General features: G+C 36.0%; 1 protein-coding gene across 1 annotated transcript in view; it reads left to right on the top strand.

Moving 5' to 3' along the window:
* The window catches only part of ADGB (androglobin), a 118218-nt gene that overhangs the window by 84297 nt on the left and 12413 nt on the right, over window positions 1–21508 (top strand). The window contains exons 24-29 of the mRNA XM_037393047.1: window positions 1544–1678; window positions 1874–2027; window positions 6851–7038; window positions 8620–8804; window positions 15362–15546; window positions 16770–16881. Coding sequence (XP_037248944.1) covers window positions 1544–1678; window positions 1874–2027; window positions 6851–7038; window positions 8620–8804; window positions 15362–15546; window positions 16770–16881 — 959 coding nt within the window. The remainder of the gene's footprint in view (window positions 1–1543; window positions 1679–1873; window positions 2028–6850; window positions 7039–8619; window positions 8805–15361; window positions 15547–16769; window positions 16882–21508) is intronic.

The following is a 21508-nucleotide window of genomic DNA, read 5'->3' as shown; positions in this document are numbered from 1 at the left end:
ATTCAGTATTGGGGTAAAAGTTTTCCCATTCTCTAACCCCAGACTTACTGGAGGCCAGAAGCAGTACCATTTTACAATACAAACACCAGTTTAAAAAGCCCTAAAACCTCTCAGTTTGTGCTAGGATTGCCGCCTGTTTCTCATTATACATCCCATGTAAGCTCATCCGTGTTTGATCCCTACTGTCATTTTCAATGAATTAAAAATCTGAGGTGTCTGAGGGGCTTTTTCAGTCTGTGTGTGCGCTGTTTATCAGTGGTGGAAGGAACCTTTGCAAAGCTTCATGGACTAAAAATTCAAACTGTTGTGCTTTCAATCAATTATGGCCATATCTGCATCCACTCTGTGACTCACCTTAATGAAATGTCAAGGTCAGCTATTATCATTGCTAAAAATATGCATGTGGTGGTTGTTTCTGTAATTTAAATTACTATATAGGAATAACAGAGTAGCATTGTCCAGATTTTGTGGGCAAAACTTTTGCAACTGAACAACTTGAACACATTCATATTTGACACAGAAAAGAGGGCAGCTATCACCAAAAATGGATGTTATGAGGTTTCATTAGACTATCCCCTTTACGTAAATCATATAAACCAAAATTTGAATGAGAGCAATTAAAAGATAGCAAAAGAGATATATTGTTTACTTACTGCAGAAAGCAGGTAGTTAAAGAATAATGCAAGACCGAGGGAGTGGCAGGGAGAAGGATATTCTTTCCTTCACCTCTGTGTAGGCATACTTTCACTCCTCATCTCCAGAGAAAATCACTGGAAAGAGCCAGAAGATGGAGTGAGACCAGTTATCTTTCCTCTGCTCTTTACCCAACAACCTGTTCATATAACAGAAAATTTTGTACGCTGGTCATCACATTGCTTTGCCCAGGGGAACATAAATTTTTGATACTACCTATGATAAATAAAATTCATGGTGTTCATTAGGTGCCAGTGAGGTTTGTTCTAAATTTGCAAAACTTCACAACACCTGCAAGTTTATATGCTGTACAGATAACTTCTGAGTTTACAGTCTTAGGTTCCTTTGTGTGTGAATGTCTTTCATCCCATTTTAAATTTATTTGGTTTTGCTTTTATTTTTATTTTGTCCAAAAAAGTTTTAAAATCAAATAAATCTATTTTTAGTATCCTAATGATGTCGCAGCATTGAGATGACAGCTTAATATAAAGAAATGGAAGTTATGCTAACTGGTATTTATTAAAAAAAAAAAAAAAAAAATTAAAGTTCCGTAGAAGCCATAACATTTTGCGCTATTAGAAGCAGTTATACTCAGATAGACTGACAGATAGAAGTATTTGTATATAAGTATTGGCCTTGTGAGGCCATTAGCTCTAAAAAAGGTGTTCACTACCTGATTTATTCTTTTTTGAGAGTAAACAGCTAATAGAGAAACATTAGTAACGCATTCTATATCATTGTTTTACATTCCTGCACAGGCAGTGTTCTTCAGGATTAACATAAGTTAAAGTCAAGATACGTGTGCCTTCCTGATTAGATTTAAAGATTTATCTTACTTTCTGCTTTCCAGAGAAATGTTTAAAAGAAACTGTAAGTCAATCGAGAAGTTTCCTTGTTACGAAGATGAATGGTGTAAGACCTCTTTTGCTGACTATGCTGTAACGTATGCTGATCAGCCACCAAATGTGTGGTTTGTGGTTTTCAGGTGAGCTCCATACTGCACTATATAACCCTTATGGGGAAGTAGTATTCATACGCTGTGTTTTTTCACTAACCTGCTTGAAAAACATGATTTTACATAAGTCTGCTTTCCTTAAATTCTAATGTATACTTCTACTTTGTGTTACACAAATAATTTTATTTGTGAAAATAATTTTAATATAATTTGGATTTTTTTTAGAGAAATATTTCTTGTTCCAGAAGACATGCTTATAGTGCCAAAGGTGTATAGCACTATCCCTTCCTGTAGACTTCATGTTGTTGATAATGACACACTGGAGGAGATGCCACAAGTCTTTTTGAAAGTAGCACCTCTTGTTTATCCCAAAAATAAGGTAAATGCAAAGAATTGTTTTGAAAAGTATACATTTTTGATACAATGACAATTACGCATATTCTGTAGACATTTTTAGCTATGTCATAATGTTCTGCTTAGAAATGCGCCATTATTTATTAGCAAGTTTGAGCAGTGACTGTCACTGATCTGCTTTTGTGCTAAACCTTTTACAGCAAAGGAAAAGTTTTAATTTTCTTTGAGATTTTTTACTGTCACTAAATGGAGGAATATCATCAACTTCCCAGTACTGTGCTACTATTCAGTAGCAGTACAGCTGCTGCTGTCCATCTGATGGAACAACCTTCAAGAGTCAGGGACCAAACTAAGAATGCAGTTTGAAAAGCCTTTTATAAGTCGTGCTTACAATGATTACATTAACATGCATCTTCACGTTCTAATGATAATAGCAGCATTGATGCCAAATACAGCTTTAGATACGCTCCCCCTCAAAGCCAGTATGTTACCTCAGAAGCATTAGTGTAAATTCCTTCTGAAAAATAACTATATTGTTAAATAATTATCACAGCTTCCCCTCTTTTTTACCTTTAGATTAAAGACAACTGTTCGGTCAGTCTTTCCTTGCCAATTAAATATTCTGCATTCTTGATTACTCTCTCCTCTGGACTATTTCTAATTGCTGTTGTCTCTTGTCTTGTTTATCACGCACGACACTGAGCACAGTAAACTTTGTGCCAAGGATCAACTTGTGGCCATACCAATGATGAGTAATGAACAATTAGTTTGCCTGTCTTGTGGGCTTTACCTCTACTTATATATCCAACTGTGGTGCCTGCTCTCTTTCACAACACCATTGTTGGCTCATACTTGAGTGATCCTAGGTTCTCTTCTGAAGAACTGAATCCTGTAGTTTATTAATTTTGACTAAATATAGTGTATTTCTTTTCTGATTTTAATGCTATTTTTTCAGACCATTTCTCTAGTTTAAAATGATCTTGCATTCTTATTTTCTCTTCCTCTTAAGTTACAATCCTTCTTATTTTGTGGTAAATTAAATATATGCTCTCCATTCTACCTTCCACATTACTAATAAAAACATTGAATGGAATCAGGTTCAGGTTAGATCTTTGAAATCTCATTGATTGCATCCTGCTCTTCCAAAAGGAGCCATGAATATGTGCATTCTGGATGTGGCTGTCCCACAGCCACCCCACAACAGTGTGTTTCCTGAGTCTTAGAAGAATCATCAAAGAAACAGTGTTAGGTAACTCCTTCTTTCCCATAGCGTGCTTTCCTGTAGAAGAAGCAAGCTTCATTGGTTTGATAGGACTTGGTTTTTTGCAGCCTTTTTGCTATGCTGAAGGAGTTACAAAGAGTTAATCTTATTATTTAATGATGTTTTCAGCTGTTGGAGTTACGCTGACCGATAACTTTCTAGACACCTTTGTCAGTCTAAAAAAAAAATAGAACATTGCAGTTCTATAGTCTTCCAGTACCTTACCTGTCCTCCATCAGTTATCAAACATAATCTGAAAGTTTTTTTGTTTTAATCTGTTATTTAATTATTGGTTTAAGAGTATTAAAACAGAATTGTGTAGGCATGCTGCATTTTTCTACTCATTAGTATTACATTTCTTTGCTTCTCAGTAAGTATATATATATATATCAGTACACTGAGTTTCTCAGTAAGAATATAACCTTATACTGTACAATTTAGCTTCTTTTATTCCTGTTTGTAAATGGCTCATTAATGTTTCAGTGGACCTGCAAAAGCCTTTGAAAGTTCTATTGAAGTTTTGACAAGACATTCTGCAATTATCATGAAAGACTGAATACAGCGGTGTTATTTTAATCTGACTCTTACCTTTTTTTTTAACAGCATTTTGTAAAAAATAGTCAATAATGCAATACCTCAAGCAAGGAATTATACTGTATGTCTGAATTCCTAATTGTCAATATTATTACAGAGAGTCCATTTTTTTTTAATAAACCTACCAGTTAATTGTTCTGCTTCAAAACTATGAATCAGCAATTTACAACATGGCTAAAAAGAAATCCTATCAACAGATATTGCTATTCTGCTGCAGAGACACTCTAACACACTGAAGCTCATTTCAGAATGACTGACAATGTAAAATGACAATTGACATGTAAAATCTGCACACTAACAATAATGTCTGTCTTCTTTCTGCTGACATTACAATCTAGAAACTACTTGTTTTGCATTGTTTGGATTTCTTTTGCATTAAATCTTCTTCTTCCATGGTTATTCTTTCTACTGCTGGATGCAGTTGTTTGTTTGTTAATTTTACTGTCTTTGTTATTCACAGATTATTGGACAGATTGTAGGAAAAGACAGAGATAAGCGTTCTTCAAGCTTCAGCTGACCAACAGTGATAAGAGTTTAAGAAATCATCACTAACAACACATTTAGTCTAGAAAATGGAAGTCTATTTAAGCAAGGGCACTGATCAGTTATTTGCCTCGACTAGTCATAGAATGACATAAGGAAATCATCTTACTTTACCGAAAAGTTAGTTTAGTTGGTGTGTTAGGAAACAACCCTTTCTGATTCTAGAGACAGTGAATTCTAACAAGATACCTAAGTAGGTAATGAAACCTCTCAAAGGTTTTTAAGAAAGAGACATAAATCTGATGGGGTTGTCTAGATCTATTCGCTTATTACTCAGTGGTGACTGATGATTACCCAGTGTTCCTACCAGCCACAAAATTCAGTTACCGTGCTTTCTAATTGCTTATAGTACTCAGAAAGTACCCACTCAAAGAATTTTTTTAATCTTAATTCTGAATTTTCTGCGTATTTATAATTAACATTAAGATTGTATAACCTTATCTTTATAAATAAGATACACAAAGTGTTTTTTTCATGCACATTGTGCTGTCAGAAAGCACTTGAATATCTGGCTGAATCCCTCTCAGTTTGCATGTGTACTTACTAAGAACGGGGGTACTAACTATATGCTTAACTAGGTATTTAAATAAGTGAGTTGTGATTCATAGCTTTGAATGGTTGCTATTACCTTGCAGTGATTAAAGGCTGTAAAGTTCCTTACAGTTACAATTGCACAAATTGGAATTGTGACTTATTTCTTTTACTTCCATTCTGAATATTCTGTAGTCCTGAAGTCACAACCCTACATTATTGGATCGTCCTAAAATCACAACCCTATTTGTTCTAAGAATTTTTTAAGAAAGCTTTCTTATTGGTAAATACTGATTTCTTTTAACTGAAATTTAGCAGAAGACTGTCAAGAAAGAAAACCTTTCAAAGAAGTTTCACCTGCACTATTTCTTGGGAGGAACATGAAATTTTAATGTTTGAAATAGGAAGTTGGTAGAGCTAGCTTAGAGAATTTGAAGATGGGACTTAATTCTGAGTACCCCTGTTACGTTGCAACTGGCCATTGCACTCGTATCCCTTTTTTCTGCCCCTGCCTTTCAAGTAATCACATTCATATTGCTTTCTTTTTTTCAAATACAAAATACGATGAAATTTTTAAACTTTTTAATTTGTATTCTGGTTTCCCATATTCTTCTCAGGATTCTTAAAGAGCAGATACATCTGCATCAAGCTTCTTAATTGTGTGGGTTTATTATTTTTTTTATTTTTCATTTTTTTATATTTTTCTAATACTAGAAATATTTTTTCTTAAATCAGTATCTTCCTAAAAACAAGACCCTGACCCTTAATGCTATACTTGCAATGACATTGTTAAGAATAGGGACAATATTAATTTAACTTCAGATTTGAAGACCGAATGAATCTTATCTCTAAATTTCCTTGCAGCAAACTGCATTCACCCATACTTTCACACTGCCTATAGCATGAAGGGACATTTTAAAAACTCTGGTTTATCGGTGAATGCAGTAATTCTCATGTGTACATTTTATCTTTATCTAGTTTTGTTTTCATATGTGTGAGGACTGCTAGCTTTTGATAAATGTCATGTGAGCGAATAGCCAAAATATTAGTTTCCTTATCTTCAGCTGTGGTCACCTTTGGAGTTCAAAGTATCAATACTCTCAAAATTGTTTATGCAGTTTTCAAATACATCGACACTTCAAAATACACATCTTTTTTTATGCCTGGCATACAGGCCAGATGTTTCCCAGGAGTCGTGAGTAAAGGTTTAATGTGGTTGTCTCAGAACTTGAGGTGAAAGTTCTTGGCTTATGTAGTCTTTTGTTCTTTCTTCATTGTATCTACTGCTACTACAGCTACTACCACCACATACAGTTTTGGTCAAATATCAGAAGGGAAAAAATGTTTTGTACCAAATGAAAAAATTGATACTAATGCTAATGTTTTTATGAGAAAAAGAACGGTAATATTATAGAACACAGAGATGTATAGATGTGTTTTATCTGGGAGCTATTTGCATAGTGGTATGATATACAAAGCAAGAAAATCTGTCGAATAAATGTGTTTTACTGAACTTTAGTCATGTTGTACAGACTAAAGTACTGCACATGCTTAAATAAGAGTAAGTACTCAGTAACAGTTGTTAAATTAGACTTTATTAAACAACTTCGAATCATCAAATAATTTGCTTAGAAAGTGGCCTCGGGAGTTTGATTGTACCTACCCCTAAAAATACCTCCCAGCGGTGGAGTTAGATGAAATTGGATTTGAGTTGCTATGTAACTTTTTGCCAAATATAAATTCCTGGAATAAGGGCTGCTTCATGAATTAAACTATAATGGAACTGTAAGATTCTTGCTTATGAAGGATATTTTATTTTATTAATAAGCGTAACGGACAAAACTGTGTTGGGTATAGTCATAGAGTGGATTTTGAGTAGTGTTATTTCCATGTAACACTGACTCGTTTTCTCCTTTCAGAAAGGATACACATTTATGGCTGAAGCACGTACTGGTGACCTGCCTGTGGCAGCTGGAAAATGGAGGCTCCGGCTCATTGGTTCTCATAATCTACTCCCATTTCTTTCTCGTCAGGCTGTAAACAATGTTTATTCTACTAAAGAAATTAGAGAGTATTACATACCCAATGAAAAGCATGTAATGTTCAGGTAAATATTGACAGAAGAATGATTAAAATATGCTTTTTATATGGACCATCACTGACAGAAAAGTATGTTATTTCCTCTTCCTTAGAAAGGGGAGGGATTTAAGGCAAATATCTGAATTTTATGGGTCATCAATGTGCAATACCCAATTTTACGTTTAATTTGTGGAAATGTTATTTTCTGAAGTATTGCCACTGCTTAAAGGAAGAACAGGTATGCAGTACACAGACTATAACTTTAAAATCATGATAACAGTATTTTGCATTTCTGTGAGCTTGATCTTAAAATCTATTCCATAGTACTTTTGGGGATTAAATAAGTATTTAAATCAAGATTTTGCAGGTGGGGAGGAGACATAGTTTGATGTATTTTTTTACAGCTATTCAGATAAATCTTTAAATAATACAGAAATACAACAGACTTTTCTGATAGACCAATTTCCATCTTGCCGTGTTGGCAGAAAAATTTATATACTTTTTTTAGCATGCTGATTCTTTCAGGAGAACATATTTAATAAACACATGATTATTTCATTTTTACTAATCCTTTCCTAGTTTATTAAAGTTTATTATTAAAATCAGTTTATTCTGGCTGAGTTTGAAGTTCAGAACTGACCCTGACTAAATCACTGTACTTAAGTTTTTACAGAAAGGGCTATACACTGCACTAAAACAGCCCTGGGCTTAGACCTAATTACATGTATATATTTTGAAGGTTAATTCTAGAACATTTTGCCTTGATTCCTGACAGTTTATATCAATATTTCAAATAAATGACTTATTCTTGAGCTAGAGGTCTATTCAACAAGAAGAATCAGTTTCAATACGTGAAGAAAGCATATAATGGAAATATAAGGAGTGCACTGGAATTCTGTAAACTCTCTTTCTTGATGAGTTTTTTTTCTTTTTCACCCCTTTGTTGCCAATATTTTAAAATTTTTATTTTAAAGTATTGATATATTTTTGGCTCCGAATGTGCTGAAGTCAGGGTGATGGAGGTTTTGTGTGTTATTTGCTTGCTTGGTGAGATTAGTCTAACGATTGGAATTTATGGACAAAAAGCAAGTAATACATAAAGTTATGAGTCATAACAAAACTATTAGTTAAATTTCATCCTAAAACTCTAATTCTAGTATTTTAATCCCATGGTCTTTTAAATTGACTGGAGTAGCAGCTGCTGTCAAAGGAGGTAGCTCTACCTTTTGAAAGCAAATCGTTCTTTTTTTTTTTTTTCCTTCAGTTACCTTTTAATTGAAACAGTCCCCTAACCTGGCCAACCTTGTTTTTCAACAAATACTAATATAGCAGGAGGGAAAATGTATATCTGGACATTAGATAAGGCAGTGAAAAAAACAAATGGGAAGACCACCGCTTTTTTTGCAGCAGTACCTATTTTGATCACAGATTCACTGCACAAGTTCACTACAGGAAGCTTAGCCCACCAGATTGCATGGTGACAGTTGACTATAAACTCAATTGTAAGTCTTTGCTTCCAATCAGCACAATGTTTAGGTACATTTCCAAAAAAAAAAGAATGATCTGGTATAGTTGGTTATATTGCTGTAATTTTTTTCTTCTTCTTTAGGTATTCAGTAAAAGTCACAGCATCACATATCACTACAGTGCAGGTGCAAACATCTAAATCGGAAGTGTTTATTAAACTACAAGTCCTGGATAAAGAGGAAGAAATTGTGAGTGTCACTGGAAAGGGCCATGCAGTCATCCCTGCTTTTAATTTCTTGAGTAATGAAACACTTTTGAGTTCCCACTGTAAGTATTGTATTCTGATTTATAATTTTATTCACTGAGAAATATGTATTCTTACAGTAACTTTAGGTAATCGGAGAAAATATTTTTTTCCTACTTTTCCTATGAATCCCTAATTTCTTTGTGGTTGACTGAAATCAGCTACATTTTTGAGCAATGGACAGGAGTTCTTGGTCCTCAGCAATGAGGAAAGGTACCAAGAGGATTGATTAAAATAAGGTGTCCAGCCTTGTCGTCTTCCTCTGCCTTTTGGTCTTGTTTTATAACAGAGTAGAGAGTTTTGTGGATAATTGAAATAGCTTCTCAGTTCTGAAAATTTTTATTCATATGTTTGCTTTGTCCTTGACAATTGAAATATGTTTTATTTTCAAGATCTTGCCTTTATTTGTTTGATCTTAAAATTTGAAGAATTTTGGGTGTTAGGAAACTAATGTCCAGACCGTGAAACGTGGTAGATAATTCACAGATTACACTTACTCTTATGGTTTAAATGCACCATCCTGAGCATCACTCCTTTTAGCAGAAGTACAGGTTTCATTGTCTCCTCATCCAATATACGAGCCCCAGAGTACAAGGCAAAGCTCTTGAATAAAAGATACAATATTTATCCATAATAAAAACTCCACATTTTTTACTCTACCTCTGCTATAGCTTCACAAGGATATTCATGGGAATAGAAGACACTGAGGGAAGAGCTACCTTGCCCCAGACTTGCAAAGCTGGCATAAAAGGCATAAATGACCAATATACTGTTATACTGTTGACAGTTCTTTATATGGCAACTGAAATACTGCGAAAAAGTTACACATTATGGGAACACTTGAATTTAAACAAAATTTCCTTTGAGACAAATTTATTTGAAAGTTACAGCAAAGACTCATTTTTGCCTGAACATTTGAATCAAAGAAGTTTATTTGCTCAAAGCTTTGGGGTTTGGGTTGTTTGTGTTGTTTGGTGGGGTTTTTTTCATTCATCATTACATTGCAGTCTTGTCAGCTTAGCTCTTGTTAAAGGTGAGAATCAGTGTGTATTTAAAGGTCACCTTTCATGAGTGTGCTAAGATTCATGTATCTTCTCAAAGTACTTTGAAACCAATGATTGTACCTTACAAAAATCCAGCTGACATCAGTTAAAACTGACTCTCTGTAGTCCAGCAAACGAACATTCAGAATCTACTGTATGTCTGAGCCTGGCAGCATCCAAATACTGGGAGAAGTGGCAAGGAGGTAGAGAAAATGAAGCCAAACTCTTTTCAGTGGTACCCAGTTACAAGACAAGAGGCAACGGGCACAAACTGAAATATAGGAAATACAATTCAAGCATTAGTAAAGGTGATTGGGGAGCAGGGGGTGGTGTTTGGGTTGTTTTTTTTTTCTTGTTTCATTTTTACTGTCAGGGTGTCAAACACTGGAACAGATTGGCCAGAGAGGTTTTGGAGTCTTCATCCTTGGCGATAAGAACAAACCCAATGGGATATGGCTGTGAGCAACCCTGCTGACCCTGCCTTTAGCAATGGGATTGAACTAAATGATCTCCAGAAGTGTCTTCCAGCCTCTGCCAGGACCATTCAGCCTCCCATGATCCTGTGATACCAGTTAGTGGCTAAGGCTTATGTGGGATTTTTTTGGTCTTAATCATACACAAATAATCCAGTTTCCTTGGGATATGCTGTCCAGCTATGGTGGTATTAATTTACAACCAGATTTAATAGAGTCTTCAGCTTGAGATGGCAGCAGTGCTCTGCCATCATCCCCTTTTGATGTAGCAAGGGGGATTCCTGGACACTCTAGAGAGCAGAGTGAGGTTATCCAGACGTCTTCTGTCATGTTTCACTTCCAGTACTCAAGAGCTACCATCAGACAGTATTAGCTGTTTGCCACTGGTATTTTTATCGTTTGATAAAATTGCGACCAGGCTACTAAAGAAGCTAAAACAAAACTGGAATGAAAATTTTGTCATCTGAAAGTATTATTGGCCAGTTGATTGATATTTGAAGTGCTGTTTAATTTTACTGTTCAGAAACGATAAATACAGCTCAATAAGGTATATAATTCTTAGACATATTTTCAATAATTGCCCCCATAGTGCTCAGGTAGTTTTTAACAAAAATGAAGTATCATCTACCTGCTTCTGCTACGCTACTTATATGTAATAGAATTCAGGTGCTACTGCTGTGCCATCGTAATGTCATTCCTAATCTTCATTTGTTTCCCTATTTTCATTATGCTTCACTTCTTAATCAAGCTATTTCCGTAGTATTTGTAAGATCATATACTATTTTGAATTTTTCGTTTTATCTGTGGGTTTCATTTTGAAAATTATTTTATTCATAAGCACTACAAGTTTGCTTAAATAAAGCAGTTGTTTATAAGCAAACAAGTCAGCTAGTGTACTCTCCAGGGACATCACTGTACATCAGTGTTGTAAGATACTAGTCTTCAGTCCTTTTATGAAGACTTTTAGACAATAAATCGTCTGTAAATCAATCAGTTTCTGCCTGTTTGACCATACTCAGAACCTGAGGAGAAGACAACTTGTTCAAATACTGGATTATTGCTTCACTGAAGCCCAAAATAGCATCATATTTCATGTATTTACCTCCACTCTTTTGAACTGTGTAGTTTTCTGATGTGATCCTTTAGAAAAATGTTTTGTCTAAATTTCCAGTGATGCGTGGGAAGAATAACTACTTTAATCATATTTATGAAACATCTTGATTTCTGTCTCAACTGCACCTTGTTATTACTAGAAATGTAAAATTAAATCCTATGGAGACCATGCTCTTGAAGTGTAACTCATCAGATCACAATGTTGTGGTTTTAAAGGAAGTTGTGGAGAAGCGGTCATGATTCTGTCTGAGTTACCAAGATAATCGGTAGCTATTTTTGGTTACTGTTTTTGGAATGTGGGAATGGATTGTTAAACATAATAGTAGACTGGTGGAAATAGAAGCAGGAAGGCTGTAATACAGATTAGAGTCAGCATCACAATACTTGAAATAAATCACCAAGTTACCCTCGGTAAAGTGAAGGAGAAACTTCCTTTCAGGAGACTGTCTTTTTGACAAAGATCACAGTCTGAAGATGGAGATAAGTTAAAAGGCACAATCAGGTGAAAGAGAAAAGAAATGGGTTTCAACAGACGCTGGAAGGGAGAGCGTGGGGCAGAATAGCAAAGAGGGACGTTTTGTCTTTGCCAGACTAGCAGGGGCGTAGGTGAGAAGAACTAAAAAAAATATCCTCACAAAATCCGTTATGATTCAGTCAATGGTAATATCTGTTATATTAACCCGATGGAAAATAGAAAGGTCATCACGTCAGGTTCCTATTCAGCACTAGAGCCTATTAAAAAGTGTTGATTTTAGACTGTATTTGAAGGTGAAATGAATATTCTGATGTCATTTAAGTGTATATGCTTGCATAGAGAGCTGTCGTTTGGAAGGAATGACTCTGAAGCTGTCACTATTTATTGGGTTTTTTCACTATTACTGTTATTTTTACAATACTAGGCCAAGTGGCCTTAACATTGAAGTTCTTTTCCTATATATATGCATGCTGTATATCAAAAATACAACATTTTGTATGTGTTCCAAATTTTTCAGAGCATTCACGCTAAGTGAAAAGATTATGAAATGTACTGAGCGTAAGCAGTATGACAGTATTATATTACCCACCCTGCTGAGAGTTTGTAGGTGCAATTTATGGAATTGTCAAAGCATGTTTTTCTGCTATTGTCAAAAGTGTTAGGAAATTATAGCTGTACAGTAACAATGTAGAAACCTCCATAAATACTAATGCCAAGTTCAGGTGGGAGTTTGTACAATGGATACTCAGTACAACGACATTCCTACTGTCAGTATCTGTTTATTCTTTAAAAAAGTGTGTTTTCACAGAGTAAGAATAATCAGAAACCACTGCTATACCACCAGCACCAAACTTGTTCATTAAGCAAGACAGTCCTCACATTTGAGACCTATTCAGAATCACACATTCTGCCTAACATAGAATTGATTAGTGTATTGCCAGAAGTACTATTAAGTGATGTTATTGTGCAAAACCAATAAAACATTGTCCCCTTTTCGCACCCACAAACTGTTAATTCATCTCCAGTCACAGCTGTTTTATAAATGTATGTTATAGCTCAAAAACTACATTAAACCAATTGATTTTGATTATATTTACCGCTTCTGAGATGTATCAAATGAACATTCACTTGCCAGTAAAGGACTTGCATATTGACACGTTGCAAGCACAACTCATTTTGTTGATACAAGCACAGCAGTCCTGATAAGCACAGATGGGCAAGCGAACGCTCATAATCCTTTTATTTTCCATAGTATAAGCCTGATACATTCCAGTCTCAGAATATCAATCTTTGATGCTTCGGATATTTGTTTGAACCTGGAACCAAGGTAGGCAGGAGCTCCTTCTAGCCAGAGCTTTGCTTAGGAAAGCCAGGGCTGAATATAGATGCATGTAGCAAGAAAACAAATTTGGTGTCACAGCACCACCTGGTGACAATTGCTAGAACTGTTTTTTTGGGTGTGTAGGCATTTTGGGGAACTTCCAAGTAATCTTTCCAGCAAGGAAAGCAGAATGAGCTTTATGGACCAGATTCCACCAGATTCTGAGCTGAGGTATCTTCATGTCAGGATCATCCTCTGGGCAAACCACTATAGAATTTTTCAATACTTAAGCTCTTCGGGTTTAGGAAAGAAAAAAGAGGATTTTGAGGCGTTCATGAAAGATAATGATAGCCTAAGGAATACAGCCTCCCTTGAAACCCACCTACCTTGATAGTTATTCTTCCATTTAGAATCTAAATTGGTTTTTTGCAGGAGGTTTTTCACACAGATGTAAAAGAACATGTTAGATTCTGGTCTGGATAATGTTTCTTCTTCATCCATATGTACTTCCGTTGAGTGAAAGCTTCATGATTTTGGTTCCCTCTGATGAAAGATTTGATAATCTAACCACTGCGAGTTACGTCTCCTCTCACCTCCACCGCATGGGAAGCTGACTAATCCCTGGAAAGCTCAGCAGGCTGTATTTGAGTGAGGAAGTACTCTGCAGACACAGGCTTGCTTAGGCATATCTTGTACAAAAAAACACCTGTGGAGTTGCATCACTCTTAAAAAATGGGTTAGAAGAAACCAAGTGTTGTTGTCTTCCTTCACGTTTCTCTCACAGACCTCCTTACCACAGGGCCAGCAAGAGGGATAGCTCGGGTACTACAGATCCTGAATGTCATGCAAAAGAGCAACTCATAGCTTATGATTAGGAATTTGAGACATCTTGAAGAAAGCATCTCTGCAAGGTCTTGTTTTAATTTCCTGACTTCTACTGATTTTCTTAGGAAAAAGGAAGCACTGCCTTATGCAGAGGAAAGATGTGATAGCAAGTAATCTGTGGCCTTTGACTTCCATAAGTGATAATAGCTCCTGATTCCCTTTGAGTATCTAGTGGCACACTTAACCTTTTATTTGGCGCTTATACACTGACACACCACCAGTAATTTTTGCTGAATCTGATCTAATAGTCCTGTCAGCTCCTGAGAACTCACCTGGATGTTTTGTCAACACACATAAAACCCTGTACGTTTTTCTTTTGAAGTGTTGCAACAATACAGTATCATCCTTTGTTTCTACAATAAACCTTGGGAAGAGTAAAGCCTTCTGTCCTCAGTGAAGTCAAAAAGATGTCCCTTTCCCAGTTGATGGTCCAGCTGTTGTTAGTGTAACACAGGTGAAGCTGCTTCCCCAGAGGTGTTATTTTTTCCTTAGTCAGTTTTCTACAAGATACTCCCTTTCAGAATTATCTTTCTGCAGATGTTCAGGCAATGTAATATCATAGATTTCAGTGAATCTATCATTAGAAATGAACGCAAGTTTATTTTCTGGATTAATGCTTCTGTGACAGCCCTTCCTTAGCACATACATGGTTTCACAGTTTTTCCACAGTAATACCTTCCTTAGGGGACAATGATATAACTTTATAAATGATAGACCGCAAATAGTTCTATAGCTCCTTTCAAGACTGCCTTTTCCTAAACCTCAATCAGCTGTGATCTTTGTGTCAGACTGACAGAAGAGGCTTCTGGAAGGGTGGGAGTTGCCAGAACTGTGGCCAACGCACCTCTCCCTCCCTTCTGCAGGTATACCAAATTTATTAAATTAGATTAGCTACACAGACACCCCACCATACAGAGTACGAGGCTGTTTGTATCATGTAAGTAGGATCATGCTGGGGTGGTTAGTGTAGGAAAGAAGTGTAGGTTTTGGGGGGAAAAATTATATGCTTTATAAACAGCCACAGTTATATATATATAGTCTTTCAAATTTTTCATTTACTTTGAAGAGATTTGTGATTTGCATGTAGAGTGAAAGCAGGATATTATTTGGAATAAGCATAATTTTAATTAGAACCTTGTGATCATAATACAGCATGAGAAAATTGACTATAGTAATTCTTTCTCAATTTCTGGGGGCATCTGTTTACCCCATGACAATAATTCATAGAATTTCTGGAAATTAACACTGACTTTTTTTTATCATCTTGCAGCAAGCAAAACCCAGATTATTCGAAGTAGAATGAAGAAGGAATCGGAAACTGGAGGATCAAAAAAAAGAGGTCATATTTCATCTTCAAAGGACACCAAAACTCCTTTCAAGCCAGGACTTGTACAGGAAGGTCCATCTATATTAAAAGATGAATCTTGCCTCTTGGAAAACTTTCAGAGTAATGATGTAAGTCCACAACAAGTAAGAGATTCCAAGTCATTGGGGTTTGGGAAAACAAAACAAAAACCCAAACCAAAAAAAAAAAAACCCCACACCCTAAACGATGAAGGGGTACTGGTAATTCTTTTAGTACATGTGGAAAACTAATATTCTGAAGGAAGAACAAGGAATCCAAAATTAAGGTTGTTGATAGCTTCTGAATGAAGCTATGGAGAAAGGATCATGTATGTATATGAATAAGTAAGGAGGAGTCATTTTGGTTTTCAAATGAAGGTATATTCAGTCTTTAGATATTCTTCATTTGCCAGGTCCAATTCAAGTATAATTTTCAGCTAAGGGCCAAAACCAACTAGTAATGAAATTAAACTTCTGACGCTTCAATGTGAGTTTTCTTTGAAATATGATGTAAGAGAAGGCCACCTCTAACAGTTTTAATAGACCTGTTGCCAGTCAGGTGAAAGCTTTAGTAACACACACACTAGCTGCTACTTGAGCAGAGTTTCTCGGAGACAGATGTCAAAAATGTGGATTTTTCTTGACTTCACCTAGTATTATTTGTCTTAGAAAAATAACATTTCTTTTCTAAAATAATTCTTGATTCTCTGTCTCCAAGTGTTTCTGTACTGTGATTTTTCCTGATAACGGATTTAAATTGCAACAAAATATTCAAAGAAAGAGAAAAAAAAGGTTATTGAGAAATAAATTCCACAGTTGTTCCTTTGATATGGAACTGGCTTTAGAACTTGGAAAACCATTTTTAAAGAGAGTAATTTCCTGTTCAGCGTAGAAAATGTTTCAAATAACCCATGGACCCTGTCACCTCTACCTCAAATTAAGACATTATTGAGTACTTTTATTAGGGCTCAAAGCCCTTTAGTAGGTCTTAAATTCAAAGACAAAAGTCTTTGTTTTAGTACAGGACATACATAGGAAAGTTACATGGAAATCTTACAGGAATGTAGGTCCTTGTTGTATATCCCAATTTAGTTTTACTTGATAAACACATGAGTAATTGTTTCATTTCACAGAAATGAAAATAAAATCTGTGGAATTAATGCTAATTTTTAAAGCTTCTTGTGAATACTTTAATGGTGTAAGCTTGTAAATTTAACAATGTGTTTTGTTTGCTGAGTTCAATAGCTGGCAGTTTACTAACCTACAGGACTTTTGAACGGTTACTATAATTGTTAAGCCTTCAGCATGTTAACATACTGCATTTTCTTTCACAGTCTCACAAGTATATCATACAAGCATTGGTGTTGTATAATAGTTGGCCACTTACTGAGAGTCAGTCTCTGTTTGTTCAGGAACTGAAAGAAATGGAGAAAAATTATATCAAAGGTACGTCAATCTAAGTGTGTATTCAGTCAAATGCATCATTTGATTTTAAAAAAGGGTGACATTGCTACAAGCCAAGACCATATGACATTTTTCTCTTTTATTCATGGCTTGAGTGCAATAATTGAGCAAAAAAGCTCTTTGTTGTGTTGTTCATAGAAATGAGATTTGATTGCATGACTGTATACCTTTAGTTCCTAAATTACAGAGAAGTCAGAGAATACTTTACAAAACTCACCTGAGCTTCATAGGGCTTAGCTTTAGGTAGGGATCTGGAACAGCTGTAGTATAACTGCTTCTACAGTCAGAGACCGATGGAGTATAACATAAAGGCACAGTGCCCAGACAAAGTACATCCAAACATAGAAGTTTCTACTGAAACTAGAGAAACGTGTGCTGGTAATTTAAGAAAATGCACTGACAAGAGGGGGGGGAAAGGCCTCTTATTGGATATGTATTACTTCTGTACTGCTAGGAGAATTTAGGCAGGAGGCCAGACTAGGAAAGGTCCCAAGGATAAGCTGTGTATTCAAGACGGAATGGGGACAGAGAAATTACAGCAGTTTTTCTTTTTTTTCTCCATATTCTCTTAGCATTTCTTGTTAAGGGACAGAAATAAACCCCAACACATATTAAAAGCAGTTAGAATACTAGTCAGTATCCTTAGAAATTAGATAAATGTCTCATCTTGCTTCTCCTTTTGTCCCTGGGGCTGACACAGAACGATTTAGATCTTAATTATGTTAGAGGAAAATTTATCATGCTGGATCCAGCAGCCCAAGAGAGGCAAGGCTGAAGATACAGCCCCAGCAGGAACACGCACACAGGACACACACACACTACGTATATACATACATTCATTGCCAGCTACACAGATCACAGACAAATGCTCAGAGCACTCAGACTGGAAGTCCTTTAGAGAGACTATATATCTAGGGTGGTTCCTTCCAGCAGCTGGAGTTAGACACCTAGTCTACCCAGTTGCTGGCCCCTGGATCTCACATGAGCTCCTGAGGCTGCAGCCTTACTCCAGCTGCTGGTGCAGATCATCACACACACACACATGCGCACACACATTCAACTGACTCCCCTGTGCTCTCACCCCTAGATTTCTACAGAGCCTAAAATATTACTTTCCACCATTCATTCCACCACCACAATTCACATTTCCCATATAATTAATATAAAAGTTCTAGAACTCAATTTTTAAAATATGAGCTAAGGTTAAATCATTTGCATTATCCTTCTTCATATATATATATATATATATATATATATATATATATATACACACTTGCTAATACCCTTACATTTTCTTAGGAAGAGTTGATCTTTATTTATTAGTGGTATTTCTCACTTCTTACTTTGGTTACATATTTCTTTTTAAATGTCTGGTCGTATTTTTTAAAAAAAATTCTGATACCTTAGACTTTATTCAGATTCAGCAGCAGTAATTGCTGACATATATTTTTTCATTTCTTATTTTTAAGATGAGTGTAACATTTGAGATTTTTGCAGTCGTTTCTCAGCTAGTGTTACAGAACTTTTACGAAGACGTATCTTGTTGATTTACTATAGTCCCTATCCAATTTCAGTAATATTTCAAGAGCTATCTCATGTAGCCTTACAGGCCTGTACACAGCTTTTTTAGTCCGGATTTCACCTGCTTTTAGTTTGTTGCATTCTTTACAAAATCATCGTTTCTTCCTAGGTGACTCCGTTTATTCCCCTCCTTTTCCCTTTACTGATAGACTGCTTCTTACAACAGACATCCTGTGACATTGCCTTACCCTCCTGAGTCAGCTGTGTAGTAACAGCTTACACTTAACACACCAGTCGTGCTATACCATAGTCTGTAAAACTGAAGGTCAAAGGGGGTCACTTGATCTCTGAGTTTCTTCACTAGTTCTCAGCTGTTATTACTGAAGCTTGTCAACATCAGCAATATTCTCATGCTTCATTCAAGGTAGCAGTATTCCAGTTCATAGCTCCCCTTCTCCACCCTGACTGATGCTTCAGCTCATTTGCAGTCAACCATATTCGAGCTGCAGTCAAGGATAATGAGGACTTTGCTCTTAGGATTCTTTTTAAATATGGTGTTTTTTGTGTCCTCTCACAATTGCTGACTTTCAAAGTAACCCAAATACATTTCACAGTTCATATTAACTGGGTGTTTCTGTTTATACAAGGATACCAACAGATTGCCCAGTTTAAAAACAAAATATATCATAAAGTTTAAACACCAACACTTATGATATTTACTAATTGGCATTTATTTTATGTATGCCTATTAACAGCAATATTTATCTGGAATTCTTACTATAGTTAAGTATTTTGGGAAAAACATTTAATCTGTGAATCTTTTTTTGATTGTGAACTAGTCTTAAAGCAATTTAAAAGCTGAGCTTTACCATTTGAAGCTGGCAGCAGCAGTTGTCAAACACACAATTCATGTAATAGCAGTGTTGGTATGTAATCAAGGCATCCTCTCACCATGTGATTTTCAAGAAAGCTGCAGCAAGCCAGGTGGAAAATTCCTGCCACAAATTTTCACCTTTTCAGGTATCACTTCTTCATGTAAGACAACAGTGCCATCTGGAGTTAGTTTTGTATTAAAGCTAATTTATCATGGCAAAAGCATATTTTGGCTTTGGATTAGCATTTACTAAAGTCTTTTAAACTAGTCTGCCTTTAAATGAAAACCCATACTACTATACTCTCCTTATTCACCAATATTATAAGTAATTTTAAGAACATTTTTGCAGAAAAAAAATAATAACAAACAGCAAATACAAAATACAAAATTATCATAGCATCTGTAAACTGGAGAATTTTCTTCCCTAATACTACAGTTTGGCAGTACTTGTAAAAAGGACTGTGTTAGCAAAATTTTTTTTCATTACTAATATTTAATCATATTTATTATATATGAAATCTCAATAAATGTTTTATTAAAGAGCACATTGCACACACAAAACATTAAAATGGCATTAACCAGGAAAACCCAAGTATGCAGAAATTAGAAAGTGCCAGATAGTTCATTATTTATACAGTCTTCATTCTTTTCTCTCTTCTTTTTCCTTTTTCCCCTTCCATTGGGAACTGTTAATGGGGCAAGACTTCAGTGGAAAAATAGTAAAAAAATATAAGGTCTGGATAATAATTCTTGTATAAAAAGGGGGAAAATAGCAGGCAGTCTTGCAACTGCTGATACCATTTTAAGTTGCTTGGCTGTGCATACAAAATTATTTTAAGATTTGTTTTCTACATATGGTTTTCAGCTACTGTCTTTTTGAGTTCTTTGGTTTTACTTTTCCTGTAGTAAGATCAGTTTTGTTGTGCAACTGTCACAACCCAGAGTTGAATCACCAGTGCACTGAATGCTGCCTGCAGCATGTATTTTGTATAGTGCCTTAAGTTGACCAAGAGTGTTAGCTGCTGCTAAGAGAAGGCTGTCTATCCAACTGGGAGAACAGTGGGAGGTAGGGTGCCCAACCCAGGCAGTAGAGGTCGGTTTGAAAAGGCAGGAGAGGCAATGATCCTTTGGATATTCCTATTTTTTTCTCTTCATGCGAAGCACAGCATTTCACAAGGAGTTTAACAGGATGTTCAGTTCCTCCTCTCGTTATATCTTTCCCACCTTGCCTTTCTGTAGTGATTAATCATTTGCCTGGTGTTCAGTGAAAAAATAGGTCACTGAGGATATATGATGGTGCTAGGGTTTAAAGACCTGTAGACCCCTAAGCCATGCTCTACCCCCACCCTACTCCTGCCACCATATTGGTGGTTTGGTTCTATCCTGGTGTCTTTTTACTGCTACTTCAGCATCTGGATGAGCCCAGCTTCGGAAAGATTTGTCATGTTGCTTTCTGTTGAGAATCTTTCTGAGTGTCCAGTCAGAGACAGCAAAAGGCAACGTCTGAACTTCTTGGTCATTTCCTAACCAAACCTGAAAGCCTGTCATGGGGCAAGTAACAGTCATTTCTGCCAACTACTGAGTAATCCCACTAAATGCTCAGAGCCTGTTTTGGACAGTGGGAGCATAGCAACTTCTCAAAGAAAACTTTAAAGGACTCCTTTGTATTTTACCTATGAATAAGATACATGTTCTGTAATTTTAATTTCATAAATCAGGAGTAGCTGTCTATCTTACCTAAAAAATAGAATTGTATCTCAATCTGGAGTTATGAGTTTCAGATAGGAATCACTTAGGGTAATTATTTAGGGTGTCATAGATAGGACATCTGACTGGATGATCACTATGGTCCCTTCTGGCATTAGACTAAATGAATCTTGGCGGAAATAATTGCAAAGTGGTAGAGAATCTAATTTTAAGAGTTGCTGTCAGCTGTTTGTCATCACTGTCAATTGGTGTGATGCCCAAGCTTTTCTCGGTGCCACACACATACAATAACTGCCACTGAGAGTTTGTGATGATTGATGCATAAGCTGTGAGCTTTCTGTATCATCTCCCTGCCTTTCTTCTTATCATATCCCATACAAAGCATTTGCCTGACTTTGTCCTTGGAAAAGCCCCAAGGAACTGCTCACATCCCCCGTACAGACAGTGGGCTGCATGCTATAGTGCCAAACTGCAGCCATGCTCCCTCCAAGGAATATCTGGAGAATG

The sequence above is a fragment of the Falco rusticolus genome, chromosome 6 (genome assembly GCF_015220075.1).
Source record: "Falco rusticolus isolate bFalRus1 chromosome 6, bFalRus1.pri, whole genome shotgun sequence".
In the NCBI taxonomy this organism is placed as follows: Eukaryota; Metazoa; Chordata; class Aves; order Falconiformes; family Falconidae; genus Falco; species Falco rusticolus.
Note: the sequence above shows the minus strand (reverse complement) of the source record. Positions and strands in the feature narration are given on the sequence as shown.